Source organism: Orycteropus afer, unplaced genomic scaffold (genome assembly GCF_000298275.1).
Source record: "Orycteropus afer afer isolate SDZICR_OR568_19922 unplaced genomic scaffold, OryAfe1.0 scaffold00131, whole genome shotgun sequence".
NCBI classification, from domain to species: domain Eukaryota; kingdom Metazoa; phylum Chordata; class Mammalia; order Tubulidentata; family Orycteropodidae; genus Orycteropus; species Orycteropus afer.
Window position 1 is genome coordinate 6,737,918 of NW_006921718.1, and position 11,780 is coordinate 6,749,697.

An 11,780-nucleotide genomic window follows, 5' to 3' on the forward strand; every position below is an offset into this window, starting at 1 on the left:
GAATAGATTAAGAATTTGCCTGGAAAATGCAAACTGAGCAATCAGCCAGTCCTGATTATTCAGATCCATTGGTTTGCCATCTTACTGAAGTTTTAACTTAATGCAAGGCATAAATTATAAATGTACCTATTAAATTAATATTATCTTAAGGCCTTTGTTAATAACTTAAGTTTTTAAATCATTAGTTAGACTTACTGTAGTTTTGTTGTGTAATAACTACTCTCCATCAATTTTCCTAGATTTCATTATAAATGCCAAATTGGGCAGAAAGAATATGGTATTGCTACCGGTTCTACTAAACAGGAGGCAAGACAACTTGCTGCTAAACTTGCACATGATGAAATAACAGCAGAAAAAACATCAAAGGTATGTAATACCTTTTCATTTAATTTTTATGTTGTTGAATTCTCTGGGCAGTTGATTTGAGGTTGTTGTTGTTGTTGTTATGTGCCGTCGAGTCAGCCCTGACTCATAGCGACCCCTCCGTGGGTTTCCGAGGCAGTATCACTACGGAAGTAGGATTGCCCAACCTTCCTTCCGAGGAATGGCTGATGGGTTTGAACCTCCAGCCTTCTGGTGAGCAGTCAAGTGCCTTAGCCACTATGCTACCAGAGCTGTGTTTATATGAGGCAAAGATAGCAAATCATGTAGTGAAATGATTCTTCCATTCTGTGTTCCACCAATGAGCCATAGACATGGACCTTCACAGGGAGGGAATAAAAGTTCTCCTACCAACCGAGTTGTTTCTTAAAACCTAGATCAAATGCCCACTAAAAAAAAAATCTGTTAATCTTATTATAGTTGTGAATTTGGTAAATTTGGGGAAATAAATGTAGCTGGTACAAGAGACTGAGCCACTGTAGAGAATTAATATAGTTCCTTTTAAATCTTCAGAATACTCACACAGAATCCTCTGGTTCTCACATTACTACGTCCAGTGACTCCAGTAGCATTTCTTCTGTGGCAAGCACATTGTAAGTGTGGACAAACATCTGTGCTATTAATATTAAACAAATTCAAGTTTCTGTCTGGAACCCTTTTTATGAGAATGTTTAATGTTTAAGGAGAATGTAGAGAAAGAAATGACTGATTAATGTACCAAAAATCGGCAGAATTCATAACGTAATAGTATCACCTTTTCTTGTAGCACTTCTGAATCTACATCTGAAAATGAATCGTCAGCAAGTACAGAACAAAAAAGTTCAGAACAAAAGCACAACAGTGACAGTTTAAAAGATTCCTTTTCATCTTCTATGGTATAGTATTTTTCTTTAAGGTTCCTAGTTAATCTTCCTTTGTGTTTTCCTCATTTAAAAATGATCCCCAATTCCCAACCATAATTTTTATATTTTTGTTCCATTCACTCATACTAAAAACTATATTTAGCAGTCTTTCGACCCTTTCTCCCTTCTTTACTGACCCCCTTTACTCACAATCAAAATTCTTCCATTATTTCCATCTGATCTTTCTCTCCCTACTCACGCTCATATTTTCATATATTCTATGATCCTGCTTTCTTTTCCCTCAACTGGACAATATTTAAAGATTCATTCATAACATCTTTGCTTCTTTGTTTTTAAAGAAATCATACCTAAATTTAAACTAACAACTAAATTTAAAAATCAGATAATTTTTGCGGTGACGATCAGTGTTACAGAAGTATTCTGTTTATACAGAACCAAAAATAAATAAGAAAAAGATAAGTAACTCACTAGAAAAATATACTAGGGATTTGAAGAGTTTAGAGAAGAGATACCTAAACAGTCAGCAAATATATGAAAAGGTGCTTTACTTCACTAGTAATCAGGAAAATGCAAATCAAAACAATGAGATAACATTTCAAACCCATCAGATTCAAACAATTTAAATCTTGTTTATAGAAAAAAGTTTGAAGGTTCCTCAAAAAGTTGAACATAGAATTACCCTATGACCCAGCAATTCTACTCCTAGACATATACCCAAAAGAATTGAAAGCATGGCCTCAAATAGATGCTTATACACTATTGTTCATTGCAGCATTATTCATATCAGTCCAAAGGTAGGAACAACCTCAATGTCCATCAACAGATGGATGGATAAACAAAATGTGATATATTCATGTAATGGAATATTATTCAGCCATAAAGAGAAATAAAGTTCTGATGCATGCTGCAGCATGGATCAACCTTGAAAATACAATGCTGAATGAAATAAGTCAGACACAAAAGTGACCAATATTGTATGACCCCATTTATATGGAATATTTAGAATAGGCAAATGCATGGAGACAAGTTTATTGGTGGTCACCAGGGGTCCAGAGGAGAGGATGTTGGGAAGTTATTGTTTATGGGAACTGAGTTTCTATTTGAGGTGATAAAAAAATTTGTAAGTAGGTGGTGGTGATGGTTACACAACATTCTGAATGTAATTGATATCACTGAATTGTATTCTTAAAAATGGCTAAAATGGCAAATTTTATGTTATACATATTTTACAACAATAAAATTTAAAAGTAATTTATGTTTTGAAATACCAAGTGTTGGCATAGCTGTGTTCCAGTGGTTGCATTTGTCCTTGCTGGTGGACGTACAAATTGGTACAACCATTTTGGAGTGTAATTTGGCAATATGTGGTAAAATTGAGTGTGTGCATGCCATATGGCCAAGAAATTCCATTCCCAGGCTATATCCTATAGAAATCTTTGCAGGTGTACACAGAGAAACATATAGTAGAATGTTCTTTGCAATACTATTGCAGATTTGTTCCTATTGTGATAGGAAAAATACAGCCCATTAACAGGAGACTATCTAAATTAATCATAGTATAGTTGTAATGCAATACTGAAGCTGGCAGATGGTATGAGCTCAGGACATGTTAGACTGATGTTCCCCTCTCCATACCAACATACCTAAATTGTTGAAAAACCACAGAGCCTACCAGAATACCAGGGAGAATAAGTGAAGAATAGCTAGGTGAAGTGAATCATCATCTTTTATAACTTTTGAGGGCTATCAATGAGAAACCCACCTTTTGTACTAAATACTAAAATTAAATGATTAATTTGTGCTAAAAAAATCAAAGTATCACCATGGCAGTTTTCAACTGGTGATCAGATGATAAACCCCCCATGAATTATTATAAACCAGATCTGTGTCTTTTTATTAGCATTGTGGATGACTGATACACACCATCTTATTGACAGCCACTGACCCAGTGGATCACCAGATACCCTCAAAGCCCATATTCTATCTGGAGAACTAATGCTTCAGCAGACATGTCCCACAATTCCTCTTTTTTGGTCCCACCTGCCATGTTTACTCAAGGAGTTTGATGGCACAGTGGTTAAGTGCTCTGCTGCTAACCAAAAAGTTGGTAATTTGACCCCACTAGCTACTCTGTAGGAGAAAGATGGTGGCCATATGCTTCTGTAAAGATTACAACCTTGGAAACCCTATAGGGCAGTTACACCCTGTCGTATAGGGTCACTATAAGCAGAGTTGACTTGATGGTAGTGGGTGGGCCATGTCTGCCTGCTTACTATAATGTTGTTATATGCCGTTGAGTTGGACTCGACTCATAGTGACCCTTCCTTGGGTTTCCGAGGCACTATCACTACGGAAGTAGATTGCCCAGCCTTCCTTCCAAGGAGTGACTTGTTTCTTTGAACCACCAGCTTTCTGGTTAGCAGTCAAGTGCCTTAGGGACTACACTACCAGAGCTCCTGCTTACTATAATAGATGAGAGTATTGCAAAGTAACCTGAGAAGCAGGACTTGATGACACTCTTCATCTTACGTACAAAGAAATATGGTCACAGAACTAGCTAGAAATAAAAGAGGAAGTAATGTTCTTGAGCAAGCTGATAATTAGTTTAATCATCTGGAACTAAAATTTACATTTTCTTTTGCTGTAGGATAGTCTTAGAAATAATCAATGGAAGGCAAAAAGGTGAGTACTATTATGCATTGAACATATTTTGAACTGACGTTTAATTTCATACTTTGTCAACCTTATTAAGTCTTCAGTGTTTGTAGAGTACTGTATGCTCTTATTTGATTGGAATTTCAGCATAAATAGAGAACATAAGGCCCATAAAAACCTTGAACTCCACAAACAAATAATATTAAATATGTGGAGAAATCTTTGAATACATGCATGCACTACATTACGTGCATAAAATGCTATGTAAGTATTGCTAGAGTAATTGGTCAAGAACATTACTTTTGGTTAAGATTCACAGAGGAAATGGGCTTGGAGAGCTATTTATAAGAGAAGTGCCTTATTTTGCAGACAAGTAGATAGAGCTGAAATGGTGCAATAACTGAGGTGAAAAAAAAGACTAAATATTATGTAAGTTACAGCTTTTTTTTTTTTTAGCTGAAGGGAAAAGCAAGGATGTAAATATAGTTAGTATGGGATGAAAGGAGGAGCCCTTCTAAGCCGTTAACATGTCTGAATAGTAGGTAGGCATATTGAAGAAAGATGGTTGCTAATGTGTATGTTTGGGTGGAGAGAAGAGAGGTCTATGTGTGAGAGGATCAGGCCCTTAGTCATGATCATGGCAGTGAGGAGGGATGAGAATTTGTGAGAAAGACTCTGAAGGAAGAGTAAACATGCTTTGAGGGAATAGAGTTGCAATATTTGGGTGAGAGGACGAAGAAGAGGTAAATGAGAAAAGATGTGAAGATTGCTTCCACTTTGAATGGGATGCAGAAAAGAATTCTGGCTCTCATGGTGTTAAGGAAGTTTATGACTGTGGCTACAGGGAAGATAACAATTTGGATATGTTTCATTTTAGGTAGTGGTTGAACTTGCACTTGCAAGTGGCTGGCCACCATTAAGAAATGAAGTGCAAAGGAACAATGACTAGAATGATGGTGGAAGAACCTGTACTTGCTCAGGTGTTGAGTCTGGAGGAAGAAAAAGTGGCACACTAACTGATGTGTTAAGGTGATAAAAGGAATCAGGAAAGGAATGGAAAATTATTGGAGAGCAGAGGAGAAGCACAAGTGTATAGTTTTGTAAAGAAAAGGGTTATTTAACAGTTGTTATCCTGTTACTCAGGTAGCTCTGAATAACACACAGTTTGTATTCGACTACCAACATAAAGATTAGTGGTTCAAACCCTCCCAGTGGCTTCACAGAAGAAAGACCTGATAATCTGCTTCCATAAAGATAATAGCAAAGAAAATCCTGTGGAGCAGTTCTACTCTGTAACTCATGGGGTTGCCGTGAGTTGACTTGACAGCAGTAGATTTGTTTATTTGTTGGTAACCTGTTGTAATGTCCCTGGCTGGTGCACACAGTTAATACACTCGGCTGCTAACCTGAAGGTTGGAGGTTTAAGTCTGTCCAGAAGCACCTTGAAACAAAGGCCTAGTGATTAACTTTTGAAGAATCAGCCACTAAAAATCCTGTGGAGCACAGTTTTGGGTGGGTTTGAACCTCTAATCTTTCAGCTGTTGTTGTTGTTGTTGTTATGTGCCGTCGAGTTGGACCCAACTCATAGCGACCCCTCCTTGGGTTTCTGAGGCAGTATCACTACGGAAGTAGATTACCCCAGCTTCCTTCCGAGGAGTGGCTGGTGGGTTTGAACTGCCAGCCTTCTGGTTAGCAGTCAAGTGCCTTAGCCACTATGCTACCAGAGCTCCCAAAAGATAGTCAAGTTATATTTGATTTCAGTTTCATTTGAGTTTTACCTTCTTTTCTTATTTTTTAGAAATTTGGCACCAAAATTTAATTGTCTTGAGCCAGAAGCAAACACATATAGCAAGTATACTTTGAACTCCAGGTAAGAGAGAACTGTCAAATACATTTTGTTTAAAGATGTGCTTGTTCATTCACCAAAAATTTCTTACGTGTCTTTTGTACATCAGGCTGATTAAATTATGTTTCTACCTGCACGGTTTAATCAGGCCCGTGAATGATCACTGTCTCTTAGAGTAGTAAGTTTGTTTTTGTTGATAGGTGCCATCGAGTTGGTTTTGACTCATAGTGATCTTATGTACAACAAAACAAAACACTCCCGGTCCTGCTCACAATCATTGCTATGTTTGAGTCCATTGTTGTAGTCACTATGTCAATCCATTTCATTGGGGGGGCTTCCTCTTTTCTAAATGGAATATGATAAATGTCAATCTGTGTGATTTCTAAAAAAAGATATGTGGTAGGTGCCCTCTGAGAGTGAGAGAGAGGTTGAAGGGACAGGGCTCTGGACCCTGTACCCTTGCAGGAATCGGAATGACATACTTGAATCTGTTTGCCAGTTTCTAGCTCCATACAAGATTTCATTTAAATAAAGTATTTCTCTGCTGTAGTCATGTGTTTGGCTTTAAATGAAATAATCTTTTTTTAAAAAAAAAGGGAGGCCTATATATAAGGGCATTGAATGCAAATTTAAAAAACAGTAAAGAATCAACAAATACTTATTGAGTGTCTGATATATACCTGGTGCTCTGCTTGGTTTTGGATTTGCAGAAGGAACAAATAGAAATGGCTCCTACTCTTACGGAGTTTTGTAGGGATGATAATATTAAAGAAACAATTATGTGAGTAAATATTTATATACAAACTGTGGTCAGGGCTGTGAAGAAAAAGTGATGGGATGGTGAAAAACTAAAACAAGACCCCTGGATTTTGAGTAAGGGGTCTGGCAAGTCTTCTCTGAGGTTGTACCTGTGGAGAGGCCTGGAGGAAGAGTTTAGGGCAGGAAGCTGGAGAGGTTGGGTGCTAGGTGAAATAAAAAGCAGGTGGGAAAGTTAAGATGGAAAATGTTGCTTGAGTGTTTAAAAGGCAGAGAAGGTTGTGTGCTGGGAGTACAGTGAGCAGAGGGCATAGCACTATGAGGTAAGGCTGGAACCAAGTCTTATGGCACCTTATAGACTATTTAAAGGATTTTGGTTTTTTTGCTAAAAACAAAGACAAACTATTGGAGGGTTTAGACAACAGAGTGATAAGATCAGACTTAGTTTTATCACTTTGATTGCTTTGTGGATCATGGATTGGAGTGGCGGCAGCAGAGCAAGTAGAGTGTCTGATTAGGAAGGTACTGCAGGAGCTGGTAGAAGCTTAGACTGGTGTGAAGGTTTTGGAGATGGGGAAGAGTGGACAGATAGCTGAGAGATGTTTGGAAGTAGAGTTGACAGGGCTTCATGATGGAATGTTGGGCATAAGAAGAAGGGGAAAACTGGGTAGTTATAAACCTAGGCAGACTTGGAACATGTGCTCATTTATCTATTAGAATGCAACATGGCTATTGTTCTGGAAAGTTTTATACTTGTAAGATACTTTACCATGGCTTTTGTACAGCCAGGAGTTGACTGTGACTCCCATAGGTATCTGTTATGTTAGACTTTCCATGGAAAGTGGAAGGGGAAGGCCTTCTATCCTTTTAGTTTAAGAGTTTCTATAACATGGACCCTTCTTATTCAGAAAGGGAGAATCATGTTTGTTATACATTCCATTTGACAAGTGACCTTAAAAGGAAAGGAAGTGGTCATGGTAGGATTTGTCCTCAGAATAACATGTGCTATTTATCTTTTAAGGTTTGTTAAAGATTTTGAAGAAATAGAACCAATTGGCCGAGGTGGATATGGCCATGTTTTCAAAGCAAAACACAAAATTGATAAGAAGACTTATGTTGTTAAACGTGTTAAATATGATAATGAGTAAGTAGTAAATTTTTTTTTCTGAATAAGAAGATATGTTGAACCTACACTGTTCTTTTTATATTTCTCTCTTCTCCATTTTCTTCTAACATTTTTTTCTTTCTAGTCTTCCATAAAAATTTCATTTTACCATCAGGAGCATGACTTACCCTGAAATGACTTCATTGTATCCTGGTTATTTCAGTAGAAAACGGATATACCTTTGGTCATCCTTTTGAGGCTGTTTTAGGAAATAGAAATTATGGAATCATATGGCTGAATGTGACCTTTGAGATTTTTTTAATCTCATCTCATTTTAAGCAATAAGAGATTGAGATCCAAAGATGTGAAGTTATTTGTCTAAGGGAAAAGGAAGTTGGAAATTATTCTGGTTATCTATTGCTGCATAGTACACCAACCAAAAGGTATTTGGTTGTGCCTCAGAAGTTATCATAACTTTGCTCCCTGTTAGCTGTATTATATATATGGACATTTTTAAAGCATATCCAAATATGGGAACAGGTTTGCTGGTCTGATAGAGCCTGGTGGGACCACTGAGACTATGGCCCCTAGTTGCCCTGCAGGTCTAGAATTGAACCCACACCTGTGGCTTCCAGCCAAACAAAAGATAGGCATATGAGTTGATCATTTACCTGAGGTAGGTACACTCCTTGGAGAGAACAATCATGGGAGAAAGAAGGGTTGCTTATGCACAGGGAGACAGCTGGGGAGCAGGAGTGCATGGAAGGATGGACATAGGGAAGAATTAACTATCGGGAGGAAGTGAGAGGGGAGCTGTTGCATTGTGGCAAATTGCAGTCAATGGCATGAGACAAAGTGTATGTGAACTGCTGTATGAAAAGTGAATTTTCTCTGTAAATTTTCACCCAAATCAAAATTTAAAAAAAAAGCATATGCAAATATGAATATAGAAATGTCATCTGCAAAACCTATATATCACCGATCGCCTACCCATACCTAATCTTCTTTCCTGTGTACCTACGTATCTACCTGTAGATTAGTGTTTGCTGCTACTGATAATGCAGCATGTTGTTGTTGTTGTTAAGTGTCGTCGAGTTGTTTCCGACTCATAGCGACCCCATGCACAGCAGAACGAAACACTGCCCGATCCCGTGCCAGCCCCACAATCCCTGCTATACTTGAGCTCATCATTGCAGCCACCGTATCAATCCATCTCGTTGAAGACCTCCCCCTCTTTCGTCGACCCTCCACCCTACCAAGCATGACATCTTTCTCCAGGGAATGGTCCCTTCTTACAACATAATGCAGCATAGTATATGTTAAAACAGATAACAAAGGTATAATATATACCTTCGTTATCTGTATTTCTTGTGCACCTCTCCATGAGTTCCTTTTCCTTAGTGTTATTGTGTTGGTCACTTGCTCTTTAGTATATTGCCTTTCCCTTCACCAAAATCAATCTGTGTCTCTTATCTAGTTAGCAATTTTCCTTCCTCTCCCCTTCCATCCCTGGTAACAACAAAAAAAGTTTCCTTTTTTATATAAACCTTTTCTTGACCTTTTACAACAGTGACCTAATACAATATTTGTCCTTCTATGAATAACTTATTTCACTCAGCATAATGTGCTCCAAGTTCATCCCTATTATGAGGTGTTTCATGGATTCTTCATTATTCTTTAATGTTCCGTAGTATTCCATTGTGTTTATGTACCATAGTTTGATTATCCATTCATCAGGTGATGGGCACTTAGATTGTTTCCATCTCTTTGCTCTTGTGAATATGTTGCATTGAATATGGGTGTGCATGTATCTGTTCATGTTAATAGTAGTGGGATTGCTGAACCAAATGATATTTCTTTTTCCAACTTTTCAAGGAAGAACCGTACCATTTTCCACAGTGGTTATACCATTTTACAGTCCCACCATCAGTTTATGAGAGCTCCAGTATCTCCATACCCTTGTCAACATTTGTTGTTTTCTGTCTTGTTGAACTTTGCTATTATTGCTGAGGTGATATGGTACCTTATTGTTTTGATTTGGATCTCTCTGATGGCTAATGATTGTGAGGGTTTCTTCATCTGCTTGTTGGCTGCTTGAGTATCTTCTTTGGTGAAGTGTCTGTTCATGTCCTTTGTCCATTTTTGAATTAGATTGTTTGTCTTTTTGATGTTGAGGTATTGGAGTTTTCTATAAATTTTAGAGAAAAGTTCCTTTTCAGATATGTCATTGCTATATATTTTTTCCCAATCTGTAGGTTCTCCTTTTACTTTTTTGGAGAAGTCTTTTGATGCACATAATAATTTAATTTTTAAAAGGTTCCAGTTGTCTAGTTTATCTTTAACTGTTGTGCATTTTTGGTTACTTTTGGAAGTCTATTTATGCCACATATTAGGGCCCTAAGTTTGTCTCTATTTTATCTTTGACAAACTTTGTAGTTTTAGGTTTTCCATTTAGATCTTTGATCCATCTGGAGTTAGTTTTTGTGTATGGTGTGAAGTATGCATCTTGTTTCATTTTTCTGCAAATAGATACCCAGTTTTGCCAGCACCATTTGTTAAAGAGACTATCTCTTCTCCATTTAATGGATTTTGGCCCTTTGTCAAAGATCAGTGGTCCACAAGTGGATGGATCTATTTCTGGATTCCCAATTCTGTTCCACTCATCTATGTGTTGGTCATTGTATCAATACCAGGCTGTTTTGACAGCTGTGGCCGTATAGTAGGTTTTGAGATTGGGGAGTGTGAAACCTATTTTGTTTTTCTTTGTCCATAGTGCTTTGGTTATCCAAGGTCTCTTTCCTTTCCATATAAAATTAGTAATCAGCTTTCCATGTCCTTAAAGAATATCAATGGAATCTGGATTGGAATTACATTAAATCTATAGATTGCTTTGGGTAGTACTGACATTTTTACAATGTTCAGTCTTCCTATCTATTAACATGGTATGTTCTTCCATTTACATTGATCTCTTCTAATTTCTTGTAGTAGTCTTTTGTGTCCCTGGTAATATTTATTCGTTAAGTATTTTATCTTTTTGGTGGCTACTGTAAATGGTATTGTTTTTCCTTATTTCTTTTTCAAAAATTTCTTTTTTGATGTAGAAGAATTCAACTGATTTTTGAGTGTGAATCTTGTATCCTGCCACTTTGCTGACTCTTTCAATTAGTTCCAGTAGTTTTCTTGCTAGTCTCTTAGGTTTTCTATGTATAGGATCATATCATCCATATCATCTGCAACTAGAGATAGTTGTATTTTTCTTTGCCAATTTGGAAGCCTTTTATTTCTCTGTCTTAATGCCGTGGCTATAACTTCCAATACAGTGTTGAATCGAAATGGTGATAGACGGCATTGTTGTCTGGTTTCTGTTCACAAGGGGGATGCTTTCAGTCTCTCCCTATTGAGAATAATGTTGGCTGTTGGTTTCGCATATATGCCCTTTATTATGTTGAGGAATTTCCCTTCTATTCCTATTTTGTTACGAGTTTTTATCAGGAATGTGTGTTGGATTTTAGCAGATGCCTTTTCTGCATCAATTGATATGATCATGTGGTTCTTTAATTTATGTGATGGATTACTTTGATTGTTTTTCCAATGTTGAACCATCCTTACATACCTGGTATGAATCCTACTTGGCATGGTGTATTATTTTTTTAAATAGTGTTGTAGTCTATTGGCTAGGACTTTGTTGGGGAATTTTGCATCTATATTTGTGAAGGATATTGATCTGTAATTTTCCATTGTAGTGGTGTCTTTGCCTAGTTTTGTATCAGGATTATGGTTGCTTCATAAAATAAATTTGGGAGCAGTCCATCTCTTTCTGTGTTCTGGAATAGTTTCAATAGGACTGGTGTCAGCTCTTCTCTGAATGTTTGGTAGAATTCTCAAGTGAAGCCATCTGGGCCAGGATATTGTTTTGTTGTTGGTAGTTTTTTTTTTTTTAACAATCTGTTCAGTTTCCTTTTTTGTTACTTGTCTGTTCAAATTATCTACCTCGACCCCAAGGGCACTCGGGACCTGCAAGACTGAAAAGGTACGACATTCTTCTTGTTACTACACTCTATACCTGCTTGGTGAATGGAGGTGTGGCCATCCCCACTCCCACCTACCTTCTGGGCCCACAGGAACTCCATTACAGTCTGTGTGCTCAGACAGAGCCTGGGTGCCCTACCCAGTC

General features: G+C 37.4%; 1 protein-coding gene across 1 annotated transcript in view; it reads left to right on the top strand.

Moving 5' to 3' along the window:
• EIF2AK2 (eukaryotic translation initiation factor 2 alpha kinase 2) overlaps nt 1-11,780 on the top strand; it is a 57,220-nt gene that overhangs the window by 15,952 nt on the left and 29,488 nt on the right. Inside the window, exons 5-10 of the mRNA XM_042781541.1 lie at nt 231-366; nt 895-974; nt 1,148-1,256; nt 3,892-3,926; nt 5,698-5,769; nt 7,523-7,645. Of these exons, the coding sequence (XP_042637475.1) occupies nt 231-366; nt 895-974; nt 1,148-1,256; nt 3,892-3,926; nt 5,698-5,769; nt 7,523-7,645 (555 nt within the window). The remainder of the gene's footprint in view (nt 1-230; nt 367-894; nt 975-1,147; nt 1,257-3,891; nt 3,927-5,697; nt 5,770-7,522; nt 7,646-11,780) is intronic.